Source organism: Amblyraja radiata, chromosome 24, assembly GCF_010909765.2.
Source record: "Amblyraja radiata isolate CabotCenter1 chromosome 24, sAmbRad1.1.pri, whole genome shotgun sequence".
Classification (NCBI taxonomy): Eukaryota; Metazoa; Chordata; class Chondrichthyes; order Rajiformes; family Rajidae; genus Amblyraja; species Amblyraja radiata.
The window spans coordinates 34,521,137-34,549,132 of NC_045979.1; the positions used below are offsets into that span (position 1 = coordinate 34,521,137).

Consider the following 27,996-nt stretch of genomic DNA (forward strand, 5'->3'; position numbering starts at 1 on the left):
AACAATATTGATATAACGATTACCCTTAATTTTTATCTTATTCTTCTAACGCGTGTCCACAGTTCAATACATGTAATCATTTAACCGTTTTTATATCCCCATTGTTCAATGGTTCAATGATACTTTATTGTCTCATACACATGGGTACAGTGAAATTTCTTTTGTATAGAATTCAGTAAAAATCTTACTTTATATAAGCACAGCTGAAGCTAAGGACAAGAGTATTAATAGCAGATTATATGATGCAGTACACAAGAGTTGCCACATTGCTGGCAGTTTCTTATATTCTTAAAGATCAAAATTGTCAAAAAGCAGAGTCTTATTTTGGGCTTACAGGCCCGTTGTCATGGAGACGGCACTGGGTGGGAGTTTCAGGGGTCGACCTGGCCTGGCGATGTTGTCGGTGTCGGGACACCCAGCCAGCTCACCGGCGCTGTTCCTCTCCTTCCTCCACCACTGCCGACCCCATCTCCAAGGTCTCGGCTGTTCTTTTCCTTGAATAACAATTAAAACACAGTTTATAATCTCTACCATCAAATTTTACCCGAGGAAATGACCCAGGGCGGCACAGTGGCTCAGCGGTAGAGTTGCTGCCTTACAGCGCCAGAGACCCGGGTTTGATCATGACTACGGGTGCTGTCTGTACGGAGTTTGTATGTTCTGCCTGTGACAGCGTGGGTTTTATCCGGGTGCTCCGGTTTCTTACCACAATCCAACGACGTGTAGTTTTGTAGATTAATTGGCCTCTATATAATTGTAAATTGTCCCTCGTGTGTAGGATAGTGCGAGTGTACGGGGTGATCATTGGTCGGCGCGGACTTGATAGGCTGTGTACCCTTTAATAAAATCTGACAATGTGCACTTTAACCACATGTGATTTTTTTCTATTACAAATCTCAAATTGTGGAATACAGAGGCAAATAAATAAATGAAGGTTCTTTGTCCCAAACATTATGGAGGGCACTGTATGTCCACACTTTATCTCTACAATTCTAAAGTAAATTCCCATCATTTCCAATTGAATTTAATGTGAACACCAGAGTGAAGAGATTGCAAACTTTTACCTTTTAAAAGTTGTCACAGCTGATGGAAACCGGGAAGAGAAGCAGAACTCCAAAGATTACCCAGCGTAACACACCCCAAACACGGCGAACATTCAGCACGATGTCCCTGGAAATCCAAGGAAATATTATTACTTCCACACAGAGTTATCAAAGATCAACGCTGGGAATTTTCTTTCATCATATTGCACACGGAATCATCCAGTGTGATCCAAGGTTGTGGCGTAGACATTGGTGAGATGTTTATATCGCAACATGCACCCATTCCTTGGAGGTGTTCCATGACTACATACCTTAACAACTTAGATGTTCATGTTGGTGGTCAGACATAGAGCACGAAAACATGTCCTTTGACCCAATTTCCCCACGTCGACCAAGATGCCTTTATCTACACTAGTCCCATCTGCCGACCTTAGATGTTAATGTTGGAAGTATGATTAACGAGTTTACAGATGACACCAACATTGTATCATTTTGGATAGTGTGATAATCATAGGCCACAGAGGGATAAGAAGCAACTGGTATGTTGGGCAGAGCAATGCCAGCAGGTATTGAACCGTGATAAGTGTGAAGTTATTTGTTTTTGGCATCAAATAAAGGTAGACATTCACAATGGTAGGGCCACTAGGTGTACTAAGGACAGATGGACTTTAGTCAGGGCCAAGGAGTATTTATCAATGGACTAGAATGTGATCAGCCACGCTTTCTCAAAGTACTGGGACTTTGAGTCACTGACCTGTGTCGAGGCGATGAACCACGAGTCCCTGGTGGTCGATGCTTCCGGAGGCAGAGTGGGTGTGGTGGTTCCTGAGGTGGTGGTGACCATATTTTAATCCAGTTTAGTTTAGTTTTGAGATATAGCGCGGAAACAGGCCCGACGGCCCATGGAGTCCGCACCGAGCAGCGATCCTCGCACACTAACACTAGCCGACACACACTAGGGGCAATTGACACATACGCCAAGCCAATCTACTTATATACCTGTACGTCTTTGGAGTGTTGGAGGAAACCAAAGATCTCAGAGAAAACCCATGCGGTCACGGGGATAACGTACAAACTCCGTACAGGCAGCACCTGTAGTCAGGATGGAACCTGGGTCTCCGGCGCTACAAGCGTTGTAAGGCAGCAACTCTATCGCTGCACCACTATGCCCCCCCCTCCCCCCACACCAAATAGGTGAGGATATCTGGGTGACATGTTTGTGACCCTTGTGAAGATAAAGTGAATGAAGACTTTGAACACTAAATGTTTAAAATCACGTTCTGTGCCACTTTAGTGATGTGTGGGAGATGCTTCAGTTGGGACTGATCTTGCTCTGTGTGGGGAGTTTCTTGGTTCGAATCCCAATCCAGGGATTTGAGCAAGGATCCTTCCTAGGCCACCATAGATGGACCAAGCCCCTTGATCTAGACATGAGGCGCGCCCATTGAGATTCAATTCAATTCAACTTTAATGTCATTGCACAGATACAAGTATGGGTACAACGAAATGCAGTTTAGCGTCAGTCTGTAGTAATAGTGCAATATAGAAATAAAAATACAGAAATAAAAATACAGAATAAGCAAATAATGTGGACGGAGAGACTGGAGAAATCTATCGGCGGGACTCCGAGTTCAGCAATGTGATAGTGTTGTTGTAGAAGCTGTTCCTCAACCTACTAGTACGAGACATGAGGCTCCTGTACCGCCTCCCTGATGGGAGGAGGGCAAACAGTCCATGGTAGGGGTGGGAGGGGTCTTTGATGATCTTCCCGGCCCGTCTCAGACACCGTTTTTGGTGGAGGGCATCATGACAGGGAGCAGGGCACCGATGATGTACTGAGCGGTTTTCGCCACCCGTTGTAGTGCCTTCCTGTCCGCTACGGTGTCAGCACAGCGGTGGAGTTGCTGCCTCACAGCACAGGAGACGCGGGTTCGATCCTGACTACCGGTGCTGTAGTGCAGAGTTTGTAGTTCTCCCTGTGATCGCAAGAGTTTACTCTGGGTTCTCCAGTTTCCTCCCACATTCCAAAGACGTGCAGGTTTGTAGTAAGTTGCCTCTAGTGTGTAGAACAGAACTGGTGTATGGGGTGATCGCTGCTCAGAGCGGACTCGGTGGGCCAAAGGGCCCATTTCCACGCTGTATCTTTAAACTGAGCTGAACTGAACTTAACTAATTTGTTCTCAGGTGAGGCTAAGTTGGCTCTTCGAGTTACTAACCTGTTTGGATGTGATGAACCAGAAGCCTCAGTGGAACTTGCTGCCTTGGTGGTTGGTGTACCTTGAGGCATGGTGGTCAGAGTGGTTGTGGTGGAAGCCCTTGTGCTTATTGTTGTAGAGGTGGTGCTGACCATATCCGGGCGGCTTGTTTGAGACCCTTGTGGGGATGAAGAAAATGAAGTTTGAACATTAAATGTGTGAAAGCACGTTCTGTGCCACTTTAGTGAGGTGTGGGAGATGCCTCAGTTGGGAGCGCTCTTGCTCTGTGTGGGGAGATTCCTGGGTTCAAATCCCAATCCAGAGATTTAAGCAAAGATCCTTCAGAGGCCACCATAGATGGACCAAGCCTCTTGATCTAGACAGGAGGCTCACCCATTAAGATGCCACCAGATGGTGGCAAGCATTCAGAGACCTTTCATGCCCTTCAGAGTCCCACAGGCTGTGTTATCTGCCTGCTGCTAGAGTTAGGCACATGTCTTCTACATTGGAGAAGAACTTAAAGTGGGAGCGGGAGGATCCATGGACTATTTTCATTACGCGGACTGAATTGGAAATAATGCAATTGGGTTGGAGGTATCTACCTGAAACATTAATTCTCGTTCTCTCTCCACAGATGCTGCCCAACCCATTGAGTATCTCTTCTTATACAGTTTGTGTGGCTCAGTGTAAATTCTATATCACTCATCTCATGAGGATTCTTCTTTCATACGTTATAGAAACATAGAAAATATGTGCAGGAGGAGGCCATTCAGCCCTTCGAGCCTGCACCGCCATTCATTGTGATCAGGGCTGAACGTCCCCAATCAATAACCCGTGCCTGCCTTCTCCCCTTATCCCTTGATTCCACTAGCCCCTGGAGCTCTATCTAGCTCTCTCTTAAATCCATCCATTGATTTGGCCTCCACTGCCCTCTGTGGCAGGGAATTCCACAAATTCACAACTCTCTGGGTGAAAAAGTTTTTTCTCACCTCAGTCTGAAATGGCCTCCCCTTTATTCTAAGACTGTGGCCTCTGGTTCTGGACTTGCCCAACATTGGGAACATTTTTCCTTCATCAAGCTTGACCAGTCCTTTTATAATTTTATAAGTTTCTATTAGAAACCCACTCATCCTTCTAAACTCAATTTTTGAGCCTAGTCTTTTCAATCTTTCCTCATATGACAGTCCCGCCATCCCAGGGATCAATCTCGTGAACCTACGCTGCACTGCCTCAATCACAAGGATGTTCTTCCTCAAATTAGACCAAAACTGTACACAATACTCCGGATGTGGTCTTACCAGAGCCCGATACAACTGCAGAAGAACCTCTCTACTCCTATACTGAAATCCTCTTGTTATGAAGTTCATGTGATAGGGGCAGAATGCAGCCATTTGGCCCATTTTTGTCTACTCCGCCATTCAATCATGGCTGATCTATCTCTCCCTCTCAACCCCATTCTCTTCCTTCTCCCCATATCGCTTGACACTCATACTAATCGAGAACCTGTGAATCTTAAAAATACCCAATGATTTGGCCTTCATTGGAAACATGGTAAAAGCTTTTCCCTGTACCTCAGTACAGACGACAACAATAAACTGAGCTCATGAATCACCAAAGTTTGTGAGACACAAGGAAATGCAGGTGCTGGAATCTTGAGCAAAACACAAAGTGCTGGAGTAACTCAGTAGGTCAGGCAGCATCTGCGGAAGGAATGAATAGACGATGTTTAAGGTTGGGTCCCTTCTTCAGGTGTTGTGTGTGTGGTGGGTGTGACAGTGACGGGCAGGGGGAGAGTGTGAGGGGGCACCAGAGGTTCTGGCTGTTCCCCTGCTCCAGTGAGGGGCGGCAGAGGTTCTGGACCCGGAGCGATCGTCTTTGGGGAAATGAGCCACCAGCAGCAGAACCGCCGGTCCTCATTGATGAGCTTCCCCCCCCCCCCGCCACACACACACACACTGCTCCTGGGACAGTGGGCTCTTGGTGTGGCACCATGGGCCGGGACCCCAGTAAATGTGCTCCCCCCTCCTTCACCCAGACCCCCGGGGATGTGGCACCGAGTCACCGTCAGGACCGAGGCCGGGAATTCCCAGGCTGGAATGTTCACATCTGGGAGAGTGAGGAGAGATCGTCAACGTACCTTCAGAAACCTTCAATAAGATGGAGGTCCTTTCATTGCTTGATAATATTCCCTTTACAATCACACACCAGTAGTCTCCTTCATCACTCTGCTCCAGGTTGTCGATGGTGACTGAAACTATCCGTTGTGTTTTGTCATCACTCATCGATGTTCTCCCTTGTTGTGGGTCATCAGTAGAAACCACGGTAGAAGATGACAGGTAATAATAACCTTTACTCCATCGCTTGTCGTTGTCTTTGTATTTCCAATTGTACCGACATTCCACAGTGACCGACTGCCCCAACTCTCCCCTCACCTCCTTGGGTCCAGTTATTCCCCTTGACCCTGTTGGCACATTAATGATGAAAGATCACTCACACTGCAGCAACACAAGCTGAGGTTTAACAATAAAAAACATGTCATTTACTCTGTTCACACAGGTTCATGGTTTCGCATAGATCATGTGTAGCAAGGAACTGCAGGTGCTGGTTTACACCAAAGATAGACACAAAGAGCCGGAGTAACTCAGCGGGACAGGCAGCATCTCTGGAGAAACCGACGGGTGATGTTTCCTCGCCCATTCCTTCTCTCCAGAGATGCTGCCCGTCCCGCTGAGTTACTCCAGCATTTTGTGTCTCTTCTTTTGCATAGATCCTGTTGCACTTTAATGCTTTTCCCGCTGGTGTTAATTCCCATTTCACCGGGATTGTTCCCCAAGTTCCAGTGAAAGCAGAACTGCTCCTGAATCTACCTGGCGCCAAGTTCCTCCTTCCCTGTGGGCGTGGCTTGACCTGAGTGGTGGTCATGTGACAGGAAGCCAACCTGTCACTCACTCTGACCCACCATGTGATCAATCTCATTACAACCCACTTCCCCATTGAACTGGTAAAAACAAGGAACTGCAGATGCTGGTTAATACACAAAAGGACACAAAGTGCTGGAGTAACTCAACGGGTCAGGAACTATCTCTGGAGAAAGTGGATAGGTGACGATTCATAGAAACATATAAACATAGAAAATAGGCGGAATAGTAGGCACCTAGTAGGCAATTCGGCCCTTCGAGCCAGCACTGCCATTCAATATGATTTTCAATCAAAAACTTTATTGTCATTCAGAAATACACCAACAAATACAAGTCGGAACACAATTTTGTTGCATCTGGCTCACCGTGCCACATAAAATAAGAAAAGGATTAAATATATAAAAAGATAAAATGGATAAAAAGATAAAATAGATAATAGTGGCGGCACATTATATGGAATTCATGAGTCTGATGGCTCGCGGGAAGTAAACTGTTGCAGAACCTGGCCGTTCTGCTCCTTATACTGCTAGTGGGAGATGCTTCAGTTGGGAGCGCTCTTGCTCTGTGTGGGGAGATTCCTGGGTTCAAATCTCAATCCAGAGATTTAAGCAAAGATCCTTCAGAGGCCACCATAGATGGACCAAGCCTCTTGATCTAGACAGGAGGCTCACCCATTAAGATGCCACCAGATGGTCGCAAGCATTCAGAGACTTCTTTCATGCCCTTCAGAGTCCCACAGGCTGTGTTATCTGCCTGCTGCTAGAGTTAGGCACATGTCTTCTACATTGGAGAAGAACTTAAAGTGGGAGCGGGAGGATCCATGGACTATTTTCATTACGCGGACTGAATTGGAAATAATGCAATTGGGTTGGAGGTATCTACCTGAAACATTAACTCTCGTTCTCTCTCCACAGATGCTGCCCAACCCATTGAGTATCTCATCTTATACAGTTTGTGTGGCTCAGTGTAAATTCTATATCACTCATCTCATGAGGATTCTTCGTTCATACGTTATAGAAACATAGAAAATATGTGCAGGAGGAGGCCATTCAGCCCTTCGAGCCTGCACCGCCATTCATTGTGATCAGGGCTGAACGTCCCCAATCAATAACCCGTGCCTGCCTTCTCCCCTTATCCCTTGATTCCACTAGCCCCTGGAGCTCTATCTAGCTCTCTCTTAAATCCATCCATTGATTTGGCCTCCACTGCCCTCTGTGGCAGGGAATTCCACAAATTCACAACTCTCTGGGTGAAAAAGTTTTTTCTCACCTCAGTCTGAAATGGCCTCCCCTTTATTCTAAGACTGTGGCCCCTGGTTCTGGACTTGCCCAACATTGGGAACATTTTTCCTTCATCAAGCTTGTCCAGTCCTTTTATAATTTTATAAGTTTCTATAACAAACTCACTCATCCTTCTAAACTCCATTTTTGTGCCTACTCTTTTCAATCTTTCCTCATATGACAGTCCCGCCATCCCAGGGATCAATCTCGTGAACCTACGCTGCACTGCCTCAATCACAAGGATGTTCTTCCTCAAATTAGACCAAAACTGTACACAATACTCCAGATGTGGTCTTACCAGAGCCGATACAACTGCAGAAAAACCTCTCTACTCCTATACTGAAATCCTCTTGTTATGAAGTTCATGTGACAGGGGCAGAATGTGGCCATTTGGCCCATTTTTGTCTACTCCGCCATTCAATCATGGCTGATCTATCTCTCCCTCTCAACCGCATTCTCTTCCCTTCTCCCCATATCGCTTGACACTCATACTAATCGAGAACCTGTGAATCTTAAAAATACCCAATGATTTGGCCTTCATTGGAAACATGGTAAAAGCTTTTCCCTGTACCTCAGTACAGACGACAACAATAAACTGAGCTCATGAATCACCAAAGTTTGTGAGACACAAGGAATTGCAGGTGCTGGAATCTTGAGCAAAACACAAAGTGCTGGAGTAACTCAGCAGGTCAGGCAGCATCTGCGGAAGGAATGAATAGACGATGTTTAAGGTTGGGTCCCTTCTTCAGGTGTTGTGTGTGTGGTGGGTGTGATAGTGACGGGCAGGGGGAGAGGGTGAGGGGGCACCAGAGGTTCTGGTTGTTTCCCTGCTCCAGTGAGGGGCGGCAGAGGTTCTGGACCCGGAGCGATCGTCTTTGGGGAAATGAGCCGCAGCAGCAGAACCGCCGGCCCTCATTGATGAGCCCCCCCCCCCCCCCCACCCCCACACACACTGCTCCTGGGACAGTGGGCTCTTGGTGTGGCCCCATGAGCCTGGACCCCAGTAAATGTGCAACCCCCTCCTTCACCCCGACCCCCGGGGATGTGGCACCGAGTCACCGTCAGGACCGAGGCCGGGAATTCCCAGGCTGGAATGTTCACATCTGGGAGAGTGAGGAGAGATCATCAACGTACCTTCAGAAACCGTCAATAAGATGGAGGTCCTTTCATTGCTTGAAAATATTCCCTTTACAATCACACACCAGTAGTATCCTTCATCACTCTGCTCCAGGTTGTCGATGGTGACTGAAACTATCCGTTGTGTTTTGTAATCACTCATCGATGTTCTCCCTTGTTGTGGGTCATCAGTAGAAACCACGGTATCAGATCTCAGGTAATAATAACCTTTACTCCATAGCTTGTCGTTGTCTCTGTATTTCCAACCATACGGACATTCCACAGTGACCGACTGCCCCAACTCTCCCCTCACGTCCTTGGGTCCAGTTATTCCCCTTGACCCTGTTGGCACATTAATGATGAAAGATCACTCACACTGCAGCAACACAAGCTGAGGTTTAACAATAAAAAACATGTCATTTGTGCTGTTCAGACAGGTTCATGGTTTCGCATAGATCATGTGTAGCAAGGAACTGCAGGTGCTGGTTTACATCAAAGATAGACACAAAGAGCCGGAGTAACTCAGCGGGACAGGCAGCATCTCTGGAGAAACCGACGGGTGATGTTTCCTCGCCCATTCCTTCTCTCCAGAGATGCTGCCCGTCCCGCTGAGTTACTCCAGCGTTTTGTCTCTCTCTTCTTTTGTATAGATCCTGTTGCACTTTAATGCTTTTCCCGCTGGTGTTAATTCCCATTTCACCGGGATTGTTCCCCAAATTCCAGTGAAAGCAGAACTGCCCCTGAATCTACCTGGCGCCCGGATCCTCCTTCCTTGTGGGCGTGGCTTGACCTGAGTGGTGGTCATGTGACAGGAAGCCAACCTGTCACTCACTCTGACCCACCCTGTGTTCAATCTCACCACAACCCACTTCCCCATTGAACTGGTAGAAACAAGGAACTGCAGATGCTGGTTAACACACAAAACGACACAAAGTACTGGAGTAACTCAACGGGTCAGGAACTATCTCTGGAGAAAGTGGATAGGTAACGATTCATAGAAACATATAAACATAGAAAATAGGCGCAATAGTAGGCACCTAGTAGGCAATTCGGCCCTTCGAGCCAGCACTGCCCTTCAATATGATTTTCAATCAAAAACTTTATTGTCATTCAGAAATACACCTACAAATACAAGTCGGAACACAATTTCGTTGCATCTGGCTCACCGTGCCACATAAAATAACAAAAGGATTAAATATATAAAAAGATAAAATAGATAAAAATATAAAATAGATATAGCGACACATTATATGGAATTCAAGAGTCTGATGGCTCGCGGGAAGAAACTGTTGCAGAACCTGGCCGTTCTGCTCCTTATACTGCGATATATTTTGCCCAAGGGCAGCAGAGTGAACAGTCCATGATGGAGATGTGTGGGGTCTTTTATAACGCTGTTGGCCTTGGACAAGCAACGTTTGCAGACAATGTCCCGGATTGAAGCAAGATAAGTCCAGATGATTTTTTCAGCTGTCCTCACCACTCTCTGCACGGACTTCCAGTCGGAGGCTTTGCAGTCCCCAAACCAGGCAGAGATGCAGCTGGTCAAAATGCTCTCTATGGTGCCGCTGTAGAAAGTGGTGAGGACGGGATGGGGGAGGTGAGCTCTTCTCATCCGGCGCAGAGAGTGCAAACGCTGCTGTGTTCTCTTAACTAATGATGCGATGTTTTGTGACCAGGTCAGACTGCTCATGGCTGATCATCTAAAATCAGTACCCCGTTCTGCTTGCTCCCCATATCCCATTATTCCATTAGCCCTAAGAGCTATATCTAACATTCTTGAATACGTCCAGTGAATTGGCCTCCACTGCCCTCTGTGGCAGAGAATTCTACAGATTCACAACTCTGGGTGAAAAGGGTTTTCCTCATCTGGCCTACTCCTTATTCAGGTCTCAACCCAAAACGTCACCTATCGATGTTCTCCAGAGATGCTGCCTGACCTGCTTACTTACTCTAGCACGTTGTGCTTTACTAAAGCTGAATAGCCAGCTGCCTGTGGTGCCAGTGGTGACTCAGCAGGTCAGGCAGCATCTGTGGAGAACATAGATATGTGACGTTTCAAGTCAAGACCATGAGATACTGCCTGACCTACTGAGTTACTCCAGCACTTTTTGCCCCATTGAACTAAACCTCCCGGCCTGTGGTGGAAGCTGGATCTGCCACTGATGTTTCAAACTCCACGTCCACCTGGAATAATCATGAGGTGTCTTTTTCACACAAAGGCTGGTGGGTGTATGGATGAAGCTGCCAGAGGAGGCAATTGAAGCAGGGACTATCCCATCGTTTAAGAAACAGTTAGACCGGTACATGGATAGGACAGATTTGAAGGGACATGGACCAAACGTGGACAGGTGGGACTAGTGTTGCTGACACATGTTGGCCGGTGTGGGCAAGTTGGGCCGAAGGGCCTGTTTCCACACTATCACTCTATGACTCTAACACATGTGAAACTCTGTAGATTCAGGAGCTGGGGTGGAGACACATCATCACATCAGTCCAGGTCCGCTCACAAGCCACAAGACAAATGCCTTGAAGGAGAACTCAGAGGCTGGGGAAAGCACAGTGTGAAGAACAGCTCGAGCAGCAGAGTCTGTTGTAAGGCAGCTGGTTTTTCTCAGAAGGGAGGGATTACCACAACTTCTCCAAATGCTAAATTGGACAGTCACTCTGGTGCTTCCTCATTTGAGATGCCCGCCTGTTCCCAGTGGCTGGCTTTCACAGGTTTTTTCTTTGAATGTGCTAAGGTTTATGTTCAACATTTTCCATTACAATGCGTGGAGGGAGTGTCGTGTGTCTTTGATAGACACAAAATGCTGGAGTAACTCAGCGGGTCAGGCGGCATCTCTGGAGAGAAGGAATGGGTGACGTTTCGGGCCGAGACCCTTCTTCAGACCGAGTGTCGGGGGCGGAGGAAGTCAAGAGATATGCAAGGGGTATGGCGTGAAAACGACAGATCGAAGCAGATGGTGAGAAGGAAATGTAGATCGCAGAGCCGGAGAGCAGGAGGAATCACAGAGGGGGAACAGCGAGGGAGGGTGTTGCAGAATTATCGTCGGGGAGAGGAGGACAACTTCTGTCCCAGGCTAACTGAGCCACACCAAAGGCCCGCATTGACATCCAGCGAAAGGTCAGCGTGTGGCACTCTGGTCACCGAGTCAGAGAGTCGTTGGTTCAACTCCCACTCCCGAAGCTCGAGGACTGAGGGAGTGCGGTACTGAGGGAACTCGCCACTGCTGGAAGTGATGTCACTTTGCCGAGGCACTTTGCCGATCTGCTGTCTGCTCTCTCAAGTCACTGAGAAAGTTCACCTGGAGATAGTTTGCACCAGAATAGTGGAGTAAACTCTCTGTTCTGGGGCCAAGAGTTACCCCTACACCCAAGATCAACAGGGCCAGCTGCGGACTTTAATTCTGAGGCTGTGGCCTCTGGTCCTGCACCCTCCAACTAGTGGAAACATCCTCACCCCATCCACTCTATCCAGGCCTTTCAATATTCGGTAAGTTTCAATGAGGTCTACAAGGCAAGGCAAGCTGTAGATAGTTATCTTCCTACTCCACAGGGAGCTAGCTGTGTGCAACTTGGCTGCACACAACACGACAACAACCGCTGATGGAAGTCTCTACAGGAACTAACGAGTGTTGAGCAATTTATCATCAGCTCCCCACACAGTACAGAGAGGTCTGTCGTTACAAATAATTCAAGTCGCTGGTAAATAATTCTAAAGAACAGAGCATTTTGTAAAACAACGATTTACCTGATGTGAGACCAACAGCGACAAGAACCAACAGAGCGACTATTCCCCTGGATCTGGGCCGTTTCTGGTGGGTGAATTCTCCCTGTCCCACCGCCATGTCTCGGCTACATTGGATCAGTTTGGTCCCTGCACTGCGTTTGAGTTGCCCTCTTCCTCATTCACAACAGAAGTCAAACCGTCAATTTCCGTTTACTCAGGAATCGACTTTGCAGTGATTCGAAACTTGGTGACTCACTTGCCACATCCCCCAGCTTCCTCACCACGGACAATGCCCCTATCAGGAGTGAGCTGCAACACTCTCCAGTTGCCTGGATTGGAGCATCTCCTCGAAGCTCTGCTTCATCCTGGTGACATTTGCCCGCTTGACTGGCACTCAGTCCACCACCGCAAACATTCCCTTGCCCACCCCCTCAATCCCCTCCCCCACACTGTGTCTGAATTTGTATGGGATTAGAAGGCAGAGATAGAAACATAGAAACATAGAAATTAGGTGCAGGAGAAGGCCATTCCACCCTTCGAGCCTGCACCGGCATTCAATATGATCATGGCTGATCATCCAACTCAGTATCCCGTACCTGCCTTCTCTCCATACCCCCTGATCCCCTTAGCCACAAGGGCCACATCTATCTCCATCTTAAATATAGCCAATGAACTGGCCTCAACTACCTTATGTGGCAGAGAATTCCAGAGATTCACCACTCTCTGAGTGAAAAATGTATTTCTCATCTCGGTCCTAAAAGATTTACCCCTTATCCTTAAACTGTGACCCCTTGTTCTGGACTTCCCCAACATCGGGAACAATTTTCCTGCATATAGCCTGTCCAACCCCTTAAGAATTTTATACGTTTCTATAAGATCCCCCCTCAATCTTCTAAATTCTAACGAGTACAAGCCAAGTCTATCCATCTTTCTTCATATGAAAGTCCTGACATCCCAGGAATCAGTCTGATGAACTTTCTCTGTACTCCCTCTATGGCAAGAATGTCTTTCCTCAGATTAGGAGACCAAAACTGTACGCAATACTCCAGGTGTGGTCTCACCAAGATCCTGTACAACTGCAGTAGAATCTCCCTGCTCCTATACTCAAATCCTTTTGCTATGAATGCTAACATACCATTCGCTTTCTTCACTGCCTGCTGCACATGCATGCCTACTTTCAATGACTGGTGTACCATGACACCCAGATCTCGTTGCATCTCCCCCTTTCCTAATCGGCCACCATTCAGATAATAGTCTACTTCCCTGTTTTTGTCACCAAAGTGGATAACCTCACATTTATCCACATTATACTGCATCTGCCATGCATTTGCCCATTCACCCAGCCTATCCACGTCACCTTGCAGCCTCCTAGCATCCTCCTCACAGCTAACACTGCCCCCCAGCTTTGTGTCATCCGCAAACTTGGAGATGTTGCATTCAATTCCCTCGTCCAAATCATTAATATATATGGTAAATAGCTGGGGTCCCAGCACTGAGCCTTGCGGTACCCCACTAGTCACTGCCTGCCATTCTGAAAAGGTCCCGTTTACTCCTACTCGTTGCTTCCTGTCTGCCAGCCAGTTCTCTATCCACATCAATACTGAACCCCCAGTACCATGTGCTTTAAGTTTGTACACTAATCTCTTATGTGGGACCTTGTCGAAAGCCTTCTGAAAGTCCAGATATAACACATTCACTGGTTCTCCCTTATCCACTCTACTAGTTACATCCTCGAAAAATTCTATAAGATTCGTCAGACATGATTTACCTTTCATAAATCCATGCTGACTTTGTCCAATGATTTCACCACTTTCCAAATGTGCTGCTATCCCATCTTTAATAACTGACTCTAGCAGTTTCCCCACTACCGATGTTAGACTAACTCGTCAGAAATTCCCCGCTTTCTCTCTCCCTCCCTTTTTAAAAAGTGGGGTTACATTAACTACCCTCCAATCCTCAGGAACTACTCCAGAATCTAAAGAGTGTTGAAAACTTATCACCAATGCATCCACTATTTCTGGGGCTACTTCCTTAAATACTCTAGGATGCAGCCTATCTGGCCCTGGGGATTTATCGGTCTTTAATCCATTCAATTTACCTAACACCACTTCCCGGCTAACCTGGATTTCACTCAATTCCTCCATCTCATTTGACCCCCGGTCCCCTGCTATTTCCGGCAGATTATTTATGTCTTCCTTAGTGAACACAGAACCAAAGTAGTTATTCAATTGGTCTGCTATGTCCTTGTTCCCCATGATCAATTCACCTGTTTCTGACTGGAAGGGACCTACATTTGTTTTAACTAATCTTTTTCTCTTCACATATCTATAAAAACTTTTGCAGTCAGTTTTTATGTTTCCTGCCAGTTTTCTTTCATAATCTATTTTCCCTTTCCTAATTAACCCATTTGCCCTCCTCTGCTGGACTGAATTTCTCCCAGTCCTCTGGTAGGCTGCCTTTTCTGGCTAATTTGTATGCTTCATCTTTTGTTTTGATACTATCCCTGATTTCCTTTGTTATCCACGGATGCACTAGCTTCCCTGATTTATTATTTTGCCAAACTGGGATGAACAATTGTTGTAGTTCATCCATGCAGCCTATAAATTCCTTCCATGGCATATCTGCCGTCAACCCTTTAAGAATCAATTGCCAGTCTATCTTGGCCAATTCACTTCTCATACCCTCAAAGTTACCTTTCTTTAAGTTCAGGACCCTTGTTTCTGAATTAATAATGTCACTCTCCATCCTAATGAAGAACTCAACCATCAGCCATGTTTGAATGGCGGAGTAGACTCGATGGGCCGAATGGCCAAATTCTACTCCTGGAACGTGTGAACTTGTGATCTGTTTACCCACCTCAAAATGCACGTCACTAATTTGTCCAGCCTTCCTCAGCTTCTCATCTGTTGAAACATTACCCAGGTGAAAGAAGACAACGCCATACGTGATCAGGTACGTCCACTCACGTCACCAGGTAGATTCTTAATTAGTACATGTGTCACAGGTTATGGGGAGAAGGCAGGAGAATGGGGTTGGGAGGAAGAGATAGATCAGTCAGCCACTACTCTTATCACATGACTTTATGACAAAAATTCAGCCATCTTTATTTATGTTTGATTATTTTAATCATTATTCAATGTACCGGGTTTTACACAGCAATTAATTTGGTAATAAAGTTAAAAGTTCACATTCTGGAGAGCCAGCTTTGAGTTCTAGTCTATGTACTGCTGTCTTTTGGGTGAATGTCAGGATATACAGACGTGTCTGCAAACATAGGTGCAGAATTCGGCCATTTACTCCATCGAGTCTACACCGCCATTCAATCATGGATGATCTATCTTTCCCCCTCCATCCAATTATCCTGCCTTCTCCCCTCAACCTTTGTCACCCTGAGTAAACCTGTCAATCTCCACTTTGAAAATATCCATTGACTTGGCCTCCACAACCGTCTGTGGCAATGCATTACACAGATTCATCGCCCTCTGGCTAAAGACATTCCTCCTCAAGCAGTCAAGTTAGATTGGACAGAGGTGGGGTGTGGTGATGCTGTAGGGTCAAGGTGATGAGATTTGTACATCTCCAACTGGTGAACACCCTATCTGGCCCTGAAAAGCTAAACGATGATTATTGGGCGTCATTCCGTCAGAATAACAATATTGATATAACGATTACCCTTAATTTTCATCTTATTCTTCTAACGCGTGTCCACAGTTCAATACTTGTAATCATTTAACCGTTTTTATATCCCCATTGTTCAATGGTTCAATGATACTTTATTGTCTCATGCACATGCGTACAGTGAAATTTCTTTTGTATAGAATTCAATAAAAATCTTACATGATATAAGCACAGCTGAAGCTAAGGACAAGAGTATTAATAGCAGATTATATGATGCAGTACACAAGAGTTGCCACATTTCTGGCAGTATCTTATATTCTTAAACATCAAAGTTGTCAAAAAGCAGTCTTATTTTGGGCTTACAGGCCCGTTGTCATGGAGACGGCACTGGGTGGGAGTTGCAGGGGTCGACCTGGCCTGGCGATGTTGCCGGTGTCGGCCCCACCCAGCCAGCTCACCGGCGATGTTCCTCTCCTTCCTCCACCACTGCCGACCCCATCTCCAAGGTCTCGGCTGTTTTTTTCCTTGAATAACAATTAAAACACAGTTTATAATCTCTACCATCAAATTTTACCCGAGGAAATTACCCAGGGCGGCACAGTGGCGCAGCAGTAGAGTTGCTGCCTTACAGCGCCAGAAACCCGGGTTTGATCATTACGGGTGCTGTCTGTACGGAGTTTGTATGTTCTGCCTGTGACAGCGTGGGTTTTATCCGGGTGCTCCGGTTTCTTACCACAATCCAAAGACGTGTAGTTTTGTAGATTAATTGGCCTCTGTATAATTGTAAATTGTTCCTCGTGTTTAGGATAGTGCGAGTGTACAGGGTGATCATTGGTCGGCGCGGACATGATTGGCTGTATACCCTTTAATAAAATCTGACAATGTGCACTTTAACCACATGTGATTTTTTCTATTACCAAATCTCAAATTGTGGAATACAGAGGCAAATAAATAAATGAAGGGTCTTTGTCCCAAACATTATGGAGGGCACTGTATGTCCACACTTTATCTCTACAATTCGAAAGTAAATTCCCATCATTTCCAATTGAATTTAATGTGAACACCAGAGTGAAGAGATTGCAAACTTTTACCTTTTAAAAGTTGTCACACAGCTGATGGAAACCAGGAAGAGAAGCAGAACTCCAACGATTACCCAGCGTAACACACCCCAAACACGGCGAACATTCAGCACGATGTCCCTGGAAATCCAAGGAAATATTATTACTTCCACACAGATTTATCAAAGATCAACGCTGGCAATTTTCTTTCATCATATTGCACACGGAATCATTCAGTGTGATCCAAGGTTGTGGCGCAGACATTGGTGAGATGTTGATATCGCAACATGCACCCATCCCTTGGAGGTGTTCCATGACTACATACATTAACAACTTACATGTTCATGTTGGTGGTCAGACATAGAGCACGAAAACATGGTCTTGACCCAATTTCCCCACGCCGACCAAGATGTCCTTATCTACAATAGTCCCATCTGCCGGCCTTAGATGTTAATGTTGGAAGCATGATTAACGAGTTTACAGATGACACCAACATTGTATCATTGTGGATAGTTCGATATTCATAGACCACAGATGGATAAGAAGCAACTGGTATGTTGGGCAGAGCAATGCCAGCAGGTATTGAACCGTGATAAGTGTGAAGTTATTTGTTTTTGGCATCATATAAGGGTAGACATTCACAATGGTAGGGCCACTGGGTGTACTAAGGACAGAGGGACTTTAGTCAGGGCCAAGGAGTATTTATCAATGGGCTGGAATGTGATCAGCCACGCTTTCTCAAAGTACTGGGACTTTGAGTCACTTACCTGTGTCGAGGCGATGAACCACGAGTCCCTGGTGGTCGAGGCTTCCGGAGGCAGAGTGGGTGTGGTGGTTCCTGAGGTGGTGGTGACCATATTTTAATCCAGTTTAGTTTAGTTTTGAGATATAGCGCGGAACCAGGCCCTACGGCCCATGGAGTCCGCACCGACCAGCGATCCTCGCACACTAACACTAGGCTACACACATTAGGGGCAATTGACACATACGCCAAGCCAATCTACTTACATACCTGTACGTCTTTGCAGTGTTGGAGGAAACCAAAGATCTCAGAGAAACCCCATGCGGTCACGGGGATAACGTACAAACTCCGTACAGGCAGCACCTGTAGTCGGGATCGAACCTGGGTCTCCGGCGCTACAAGCATTGTAAGGCAGCAACTCTACCGCTGCGCCAACGTGCACCCCCCCCCCCCCCCCCACACACACACACACCCACCAAAGTGGTGAGGATATCTGGGAGATATGTTTGAGACCCTTGTGAAGATAAAGTGAATGAAGTCTTTGAACATTAAATGTTTAAAATCACGTTCTGTGCCACTTTAGTGACGTGTGGGAGATGCTTCAGTTGGGAGCGCTCTTGTTCTGTGTGGGGAGATTCTTGATTCGAATCCCAAACCTGAGATTTGAGCAAGGTTCCTTCCTAGGCCACCATAGATGGACCAAGCCCCTTGATCTAGACATGAGGCTCGCCCATTGAGATGTCAGCTCAGCGGTAGAGTTGCTGCCTCACAGCACAGGAGACGCGGGTTCGATCCTAATACCGGTGCTGTCAGTGCAGAGTTTGTAGTTCTCCCTGTGATCGCAAAAGTTTACTCTGGGTTCTCCAGTTTCCTCGCACATTCCAAAGACGTGCGGGTTTGTAGTAAGTTGCCCCTAGTGTGTAGAACAGAACGGGTGTATGGGGTGATCGCTGCTAAGAGCGGACTCGGTGGGCCAAAGGGTCAATTTCCACGCTGTATCTTTAAACTGAGCTGAATTGAAATTAACTAATTTGTTCTCAGGTGAGGCTGAGTTGGCTCTTCGAGTTACTAACCTGTTTGGAAGTGTTGAACCAGAAGCCTCAGTGGAACTTGCTGCCTCGGTGGTTGGTGCATCTTGAGGCAGGGTGGTCCGAGCCCTTGTGTTTATTGTTGCAGAGGTGGTGCTGACCATGTCTCGGCGGCTTGTTTGAGACCCTTGTGGAGATAAAGTGAATGAAATTTTTGAACATTAAATGTCTGAAAGCACGTTCTGTGCCACTTTAGTGAGATGTGGGAGATGTCTCAGTTGGGAGCGCTCTTGCTCTGTGTGTGGAGATTCCTGGGTTCAAATCCCAATCCAGAGATTTGAGCAAGGATCCTTCTGAGGCCACCATAGATGGACCAAGGCTCTTGATCTAGACAGGAGACTCACCCATTAAGATGCCACCAGATGGTCGCAAGCATTCAGATACTTCTTTCATGCCCTTCAGAGTCCCACAGGCTGTGTTATCTGCCTGCTGCTAGAGTTAGGCACATGTCTTCTACGTTGGAGAAGAACTTGGGAGCGGGAGGATCCATGGACTATTTCATTACGCGGACTGAATTGGAAATAATGCAATTTGGTTGGAGGTATCTACCTGAAACATTAACTCTCGTTCTCTCTCCACAGAAGCTGCCCGACCCGTTGAGTATCTCATCTTGTACAGTATGTGTGGCTCAGTGTAAAGTCTATATCATTCATCTCATGAGGATTCTTAGTTCATTAGTTCATAAGTGATAGGGGCAGAATGAGCCCATTTGGCCCATTTAGTCTACTCCGCCATTCAATGATGGCTGATCTATCTCTCCCTCCCAATCCCATCCCCCTGCCTTCTCCCCATATCGCTTGACACACGTACTAATGGAGAACCTGTCAATCTCCACCTTAAAAATACCCAATGACTTGGCCCTCATTGGAAACATGGTAAAAACTTTCCCCCATGCAGCGGGTTCCCCCTACCGCCCTCTCACCTCCACACACACTCCCCCCCCCACGGACCCCCGGGGATGTGGCACCGAGTCACCGTCAGGACCGAGGCCGTGAATTCCCAGGCTGGAATTTTCACATCTGGGAGAGTGAGGAGTGATCATCAACGTACCTTCAGAAACCTTCAATAAGATGGGGGTCGATTCATCTAAGTTCCATCGTACGTGTGTGGCACACCAATAGTATCCTTCATCACTCTTCTCCAGGTTGTCGATGGTTACTGAAACTATCCATTGTGTTTTGTTATCAGTCATCGATGTTCTCCCTCGTCGTGGGTTATCAGTAGAAACCACGATTGAAGATAACCCGAAAAAATCACCTTTGGTCCATAGCTTCCCGTAGTCACTATATTTCCGATCATACGGACATTCCACAGTGACCGACTGCCCCAACTCCCCCCTCACCTCCTCGGGTCCAGTTATTTTCCTTGACCCTGTTGGCACATTAATGATGAAAGATCACTCACACTGCAGCAACACAAGCTGAGGTTTAACAATAAAAAACATGTCATTTGCGCTGTTCAGACAGGTTCATGGTTTCGCATAGATCATGTGTAGCAAGGAACTGCAGGTGCTGGTTGACACCAAAGATAGACACAAAGAGCCGGAGTAACTCAGTCGGACAGGCAGCATCTCTGGAGAATATGGACAGTTAGAAAGTGCTGAAATAACTCGGCGGGTCATGCGGAATCTCTGGAGAAAAAGGGTGGGTGTCATTTTCGCGTCGGGATCATTCTTGATCTCCCGGTTGCCAAACCTGTCCACGTCCCTTCTCATTCCCACATTGACCTTGCTGTCCTGGGCCTCCTCCATTGCAGAGTGAGGCCACATGCATATTGGAGGAACCGCACCCCATATTACGCTCAGGTAGTTTACAACCCAACGGTTTGAACGTTGAATTATCTAATTTTAAGTATCTTCTGCTAAGCTGCCCCCTCTCCTCCCCCCTTGACCCCATTCTCCACCCTGGTGGGTGAGGGGCCGGCTTCTCCCCAGTGAGGGGGCGGCAGAGGTTCTGGTCCCGGAGCTATCGGCTTTGGGGAAATGAGCCTCAGCAGCAGAACCGCCGGTAGTTGGGACCTTCCGTGGGGCTGGTGTCTGACAAGTCCCCCCCCCCCCCCCCTTGACCTGAGTGGTGGTGTGACAGGAAGCCAACCTGTCACTCACTCTGACCCACCCTGTGTTCAATCTCACTACAACCCACTTCCCCGTTGAACTGGTAGAAACAAGGAACAGCAGATGCTGGTTAATGCACAAAAGGACACAAAGTGCTGGAGTAATTCAACGGGTCAGGAACTAACTCTGGAGAAAGTGCATATATAGGTGACGATTCATAGAAACATATAAACATAGAAAATAGGGGCAGGAGTAGGCAATTCGGCCCTTCGAACCAGCACTGCCATTCAATATGATCATGGCTGATCATCCAAAATCAGTATCCAGTACTGCTTGCTCCCTATATCCCATGATTCCATTAGCCCCATGAGCTATATCTAACTCTCTCTTGAATACGTCCAGTGAATTGGCCTCCACTGCCCTCTGTGGCAGAGAATTCTACAGATTCGCAACTCTGGGTGAAAAGGTTTACCACCATCTGGCCACCCCCTTATTCAGGTCTCAACCCAAAACGTCACCTATCGATGTTCTCCAGAGATGCTGCCTGACCTGCTGACTTACTCCAGCACTTTGTGATACCACCAGATGGTCACAAGCATTCAGAGGATTCTTTCATGCCCTTCAGAGTCCCACAGGCTGTGTTATCTGCCTGCTGCTAGAGTTAGGCCCATGTCTTCTACACTGGAAAAGAACTTGGGAGCGGGTGGATCCATGGACTATTTGCGTTACGTGGACTGAATTAGAAATAATGCAATTTGGTTGGAGTTATCTACCTGAAACATTAACTCTCGTTCTCTCTCCACAGAAGCTGCCCAACCCGTTGAGTATCTCATCTTGTACAGTTTGTGTGACTCAGTGTAAAGTCTATATCACACATCTCATGAGGATTCTTAGTTCATCAGTTCATAAGTGATAGGGGCAGAATGAGGCCATTTGGCCCATTGAGTCTACTCCGCCTTTCAATCGTGGCTGATCTATCTCTCCCTCTCAACCCCATCCTCCTGCCTTCTCCCCATATCGCTTGACTCCCGTACTAATGGAGAACCTGTCAATCTCCACCTTAAAAATACCCAATGACTTGGCCCTCATTGAAAACATGGTAAAAGCTTTTCCCTGTACCTCAGTACAGACGACAACAATAAACTGAGCTCATGAATCACCAACGTTTGTGAGACACAAGGAATTGCAGGTGCTGGAATCTTGAGCAAAACACATAGTGCTGGAGTAACTCAGCAGGTAAGGCAGCATCTGTGGAAGGAATGAATACACGATGTATAGTGTTGGGATCCTTTTTCAGGGGTTGTGTGTGTGGTGGGTGTGACAGTGACGGGTAGGGAGAGGGCTCAAGTGAGGGGGCGGCAGAGATTCTGGTCCCGGAGCGATCGTCTTTGGGGAAATGAGCCGTCAGCAGCAGAACCGCCAGTCCACATTGATGAGCTCCCTCTCCACCCCCCCCCCCCCCCACACACACACACATACTGCTCCTGGGTCCCATGCACACGGCCCCATGCAGTGGGTCCCCCCTACCCCCCGGGGATGTGGCACCGAGTCACCGTCAGGACCGAGGACGGGAATTCCCAGGCTGGAATTTTCACATCTGGGAGAGTGAGGAGTGATCGTCAACGTACCTTCAGAAACCGTCAATGAGATGGGGGTCGATACAACTAAGTCCAATGGTGTGTCTAGCAAACACCAGTAGAGTCCTTCATCACTCTTCTCCAGGTTGTCGATGGTTACTGAAACTATCCGTTGTGTTTTGTTATCAGTCATCGATGTTCTCCCTCGTTGTGGGTCATCAGTAGAAATCACGGTCTCAGGAAATAACCAGGGAGCATCACCTTTACTCCATACCTTCCTGTAGTCACTGTATTCCTGACCATACTGACATTCCACACTGACCGACTGCCCCAACTCTCCCCTCACCTCCTCGGGTCCAGTTATTCCCCTTGACCCTGTTGGCACATTAATGATGAAAGATCACTCACACTGCAGCAACACAAGCTGAGGTTTAACAATAAAAACATGTCATTTGTGCTGTTCAGACAGGTTCATGGTTTCGCATAGATCATGTGTAGCAAGGAACTGCAGGTGCTGGTTGACACCAAAGAAAGACACAAAGAGCTGGAGTAACTCAGCGGGACAGGCAGCATCTCTGGAGAAAGCGACGGGTGATGTTTCCTCGCCCATTCCTTCTCTCCAGAGATGCTACCCGTCCCGCTGAGTTACTCCAGCATTTTGTGTCTCTCTTCTTTTGCATAGATCCTGTTGCACTTTAATGCTTTTCCCGCTGGTGTTAATTCCAATTTCACCGGAATTGTTCCCCAAGTTCCAGTGAAAGCAGAACTGCTCCTGAATCTACCTGGCGCCCAGATCCTCCTTCCCTGTGGGCGTGGCTTGACCTGAGTGGTGGTCATATGACAGGAAGCCAACCTGTCACTCACTCTGACCCACCATGTGTTCAATCTCACTACAACCCACTTCCCCATTGAACTGGTAGAAACAAGGAACTGCACATGCTGGTTAATACACAAAAGGACACAAAGGGCTGGAGTAACTCAACGGGTCAGGAATTATTTCTGGAGAAAGAGAAACTCTCTGAGTGAAAAGGTTTTACCTCATCTGAGTCCTAAATGGCCTACCCCTCATTCAGGTCTCAAACCTCTCCATGTTCTCCAGAAATGCTGCCTGACCTGCTGATTTACTCCAGCACTTAAGCTGAATAGCCAGCTGCCTGTGATGGCTCAGCGGGTCAGGTAACATCGCTGGAGAACATGGATAGGTAATGTTACGGGTAGAGACATGGTGGCACAGTGGCATGTGGGTAGCGCCAGAGACACATGTTTCATCCTGACCTCGGGTGCTGTCTGTACGGAGTTTGTACGTTCTCCCCGTGACAGCGTGGGCTTTCTCCAGGTGCTCCGGTTTCCTCCCACACTCTAAAGACGGGCAGGTTTGTAGGTTAATTGGCTTTCGTTAAAATTGTAATTTGTTCCTCGTGTGTAGGATAGTGTTAGTGTGCCGGGTGATCGCTGGACGGCGTGGACTTGATGGGCCAAAGGGCCTGTTTCCGTGCTGTATCTCTAAAGTTTCTAAAGTAAAGTCACCAAGTGATGCAGCTTGAGCTGCAGTGTTACTCCAGCACTTTGTGTTTTACTAAAGCTGAATAGCCAGTTGCTTGTGGTGACTCAGCAGGTCAGGCAGCATCTGTGGGATACCGTGAGATACTGCCTGACCTACTGAGTTGTGCTGGACTTTTCAAGTTGTGCTGGACTTTTCTAAAGTATTTGATGTCATCCCACACCAGAGACTGCTTCGGAAGCTTGACTTGTATGGTATTCGTTCCAACACGAAACGATGGATTTCCAGTTTCCTGACAAAACGTCTTCAGCGTGTGTGTGTGAACGGAAAGAGCTCCAATTGGCATCCAGTGTTGAGTGGTACACCTCAGGGCACAGTACTTGGCCCACACCTATTTTTGCTTTACATAAATGACATCCATGAAAAAGTCACAAGTACGACCAGGCTATTCGCTGATGATTGTTTGCTGTACCGTCCAATTAAGTCAGCTGATGATGAAGGTGCTCTCCAAAAGGATCTCGATACTATGGTTGAGTGGTCACAACAATGGGGCATGCAGTTCAACCCTTCCAAATGTGAAACCATGCGTGTCACCAGAAAGAGGAATCCAGGCGAAACATCTTACAACATACTTGGTGCCACCCTTGAAGAATCCAAACAAACCAAGTATCTTGGCATCAAGTGGAGAGAGTGTCCAGCTTTAAGTTTCTGGGCACTCACATTTCAGAGGACCTCACATGGTCCACCAACACCACTGCGCTGGTCAGAAAGGCACAGCAACGACTGTTCTTTCTGAGGAGATTAAAAAAGACTGATCTGCCCCAACAGCTGCTGACAACGTTTTACCGCTGCACCACAGAGAGCATATTGTTTGCTGTACCGTCCAAATGTGAAACCATGCATGTCACCAGAAAGAGGAATCCAGGCGTCACAGTATGGTATGGCAACTGCTCTGTCTCCGACCGGTGGCATTGAAGAGGGTGGTGAAAATTACCCAACGCATCACCGGTTCCTCGCTCCCCTCCATTGAGTCTGTCCAAAGCAAGCGTTGTCTGCGGAGGGCGCTCAGCGTCGCCAAGGACTGCTCTCACCCCAACCATGGACTGTTTACCCTCCTACCATCCGGGAGGCGCTACAGGTCTCTCCGTTGCCGAACCAGCAGGTCCAGGAACAGCTTCTTCCCGGCGGCTGTCACTCTACTCAACAACGTACCTCGGTGACTGCCAATCACCCCCCCCCTCCCCCCCCCCGACGCTTATTATTATAATCTATTCAAACCATTTGCTATGTCGCTCTTCCAGGGAGATGCTAAATGCATTTCGTTGTCTCTGAACCGGCCCTGCTGAGTGCCCCCCATCCCCCCTGGACTGTCTCCCTCGGATGGCCACGACACACAGCTTATTTATTTATTTTACTTTTCTTTTTCATCGGTTGGAGCTGCATACTAAATCTCGTTGCACTGACGTGCAATGACAATAAAAGATATTATTATTATTATTATTATTATTATTATTATTATTATTATTATTATTATTATTATTATTATAATTATTATTATTATTATTATTATTATTATTATTATTATTATTATTATTATTATTATTATTATTATTATTATTATTATTATCAAACTGCAGAATGATCTGCGTTGGAATGGTCAGACTCATCATGCAACGGTGAAAGCAACAGGTGTCCTAAACTTCCTGAGGCGCAACTTTCATCATTGTTCAACTTCTGTCAAGGAGAAGCTATATTTCACCCTCGTTAGACCTCATTTGGCCTACGCAGTTGCAGCATGGGACCCATACACAAATAAAAACATTTCTTCTATCGAACGTGTCCAAAGACAGGCAGCTCGATGTGTTACTAACACCTATGAGAGAGAAGCGAGTGTCACCAAACTTCTGAATTCTCTGGGGTGGAACCCTCTCCAAGACAGACGTGAAGCTCACCGTTTAACCTGTTTTTACAAAATGTTAAATGGTCAGCTAGACATAGATTACAAGACCTACACCAAACCCAAACCAATTAGGAGCAGACGAGGGCATTCGATCCAATTTGTGATCCCAGCTACAAAGACAGATATGTACAGCAATTCGTTCTTCCCCCGCACAATTAAAGCATGGAATAATCTCCACCCAACTATAGTTACCCAACCAGATGCAACTACATTTAAAGTAGCTCTTTCTTCCCAATAACCCTTTCTGGCTTAATCCCTCCCTTCGCCACCTCCAGTTTAAATTCTTTTTGGAATATTTTGGAGGACCAAGAAACCAAGAACCAAGAACAAGAAGTGTTACGCAAGCACGTTGTGCCCCATTGAACTAAACTTCCCGGCCTGTGGTGGAAGCTGGATCTGCCACTGATGTTTCAAACTCCACGTCCACCTGGAATAATCATGAGGTGTCTTTTTCACACAAAGGCAGGTGGGTGTATGGATGAAGCTGCCAGAGGAGGTAGTTGAGGCAGGGACTATCCCATCGTTTAAGAAACAGTTAGACAGGTACATGGATAAGGGAAGTATGAAGGGATAGGATATGAATAGGACAAGTTTAGCCAAACATGGACAACTAGTGTTGCTGAGACATATTGGCCGGTGTGGGCATGTTGGGCCGAAGGGCCTGTTTCCACACTGTATCACTCTATGACACATGTGAAACTCTGCAGATTCAGGAGCTGGGGTGGAGACACATCATCACACCAGTCCAGGTCGGCTCACAAGCCACAAGACAAAAACCTTGAAGGAGAACTCAGAGGCTGGGGAAAGCACAGTGTGAAGAATAGCTCGAGCAGCAGAGTCTGTTGTAAGGCAGCTGTTTTTTCTCTGAAGGGAGAGTTTACCACAACTTCTCCAAATGCTAAATTGGACAGTCACTCTGGTGCTTACTCATTTGAGATGCCCGCCTGTTCCCAATGGCTGGCTTTCACAGGTTTTTTCTTTGAATGTGTTAAGGTTTAGGTTCAACATTTCCCATTGTAGTGTGTGGAGGGAGTGCCGTGTGTCTTTGATCGACACTAAATGCTGGATCAGCGGGTCAGGCGGCATCTCTGGAGAGAAGGAATGGGTGGCGTTTCGGGCCGAGACCCTTCTTCAGACCGAGTGTCGGGGGGCGGAGGAAGTCAACAGATATGCAAGGGGTAAGGCGTGAAAACGACAGATCGAAGCAGATGGTGAGAAGGAAATGTAGATCGCAGAGCCGGAGAGCAGGAGGAATCACAGAGGGGGAACAGCGAGGGAGGGTGTTGCAGAATTCTCGTTGGGGAGAGGAAGACAACTTCTGTCCCAGGATAACTGAGCCACACCAAAGGCCCGCATTGACATCCAGCGAAAGGTCAGCGTGTGGCACTCTGGTCACCGAGTCAGAGAGTCGTTGGTTCAACTCCCACTGCCGAAGCTCGAGGACTGAGGGAGTGCGGTACTGAGGGAACTCGTCACTGCTGGAAGTGATGTCACTTTGGCCGAGGCACTTTGCCGATCTGCTGTCTGCTCTCTCAAGTCACTGAGAAAGTTCACCTGGAGATAGTTTGCACCAGAATAGTGGAGTAAACTCTCTGATCTGGGGCCAAGAGTTACCTCTACACCCAAGATCAACAGGGCCAGCTGCGGACTTTAATTCTGAGGCTGCGGCCTCTGGTCCTACACCCTCCAAGTAGTGGAAACATCCTCACCCCATCCATTCTATCCAGGCCTTTCACTATTCAGTAAGTTTCAATGAGGTCCACAAGGCAAGGCAAGCTGTAGATAGTTATCTCCCTTCTCCACAGGGAGCTAGCTGTGTGCAACTTGGCTGCACACAACACGACAACAATCGCTGATGGAAGTCTCTACAGGAACATAACGAGTGTTGAGCAATTTATCATCAGCTCGCCACACAGTACAGAGAGGTCTGTGGTTACAAATAATTCAAGGCGCTAGTAAATAATTCTAAAGAACAGAGCATTTTGTAAAACAACGATTTACCTGATGTGAGACCAACAGCGACAAGAACCAACAGAACGACTGTTCCCCTGGATCTGGGCCGTTTCTGGAGGGTGAATTCTCCCTGTCCCACCGCCATGTCTCGGCTACGTTGGATC

The 27,996-nt window shown here is 47.1% G+C and overlaps 1 protein-coding gene across 1 annotated transcript; it reads right to left on the reverse strand.

Annotated features, from left to right (window-relative positions):
* Positions 1 to 1,067: 1,067 nt before the first annotated feature.
* LOC116986634 (CMRF35-like molecule 3) lies at positions 1,068 to 27,996 on the reverse strand. Its single transcript, XM_033042213.1, has 5 exons — positions 27,881 to 27,996; positions 22,693 to 22,793; positions 5,376 to 5,598; positions 3,260 to 3,416; positions 1,068 to 1,170 (listed from the first exon to the last, which is right to left on the reverse strand). Exons 1-5 carry the CDS (start codon positions 27,975 to 27,977, stop codon positions 1,068 to 1,070), a joined length of 681 nt encoding a protein of 226 aa, XP_032898104.1. The 5' UTR covers positions 27,978 to 27,996.

Coding starts and splice junctions, on each gene's coding strand:
- LOC116986634 (XM_033042213.1), bottom strand. CDS start 27,977: ATGGCGGTGGGACAGGGAGAATTCACCCTCCAGAAACGGCCCAGATCC. Junction 22,794..27,880: donor CGCTGTTGGTCTCACATCAG/GTAAATCGTTGT, acceptor ATGTGCCAACAG/GGTCAAGGGGAATAACTGGA. Junction 3,417..5,375: donor CTTATTGAAGGTTTCTGAAG/GTACGTTGACGA, acceptor CATCCCCACAAG/GGTCTCAAACAAGCCGCCCG.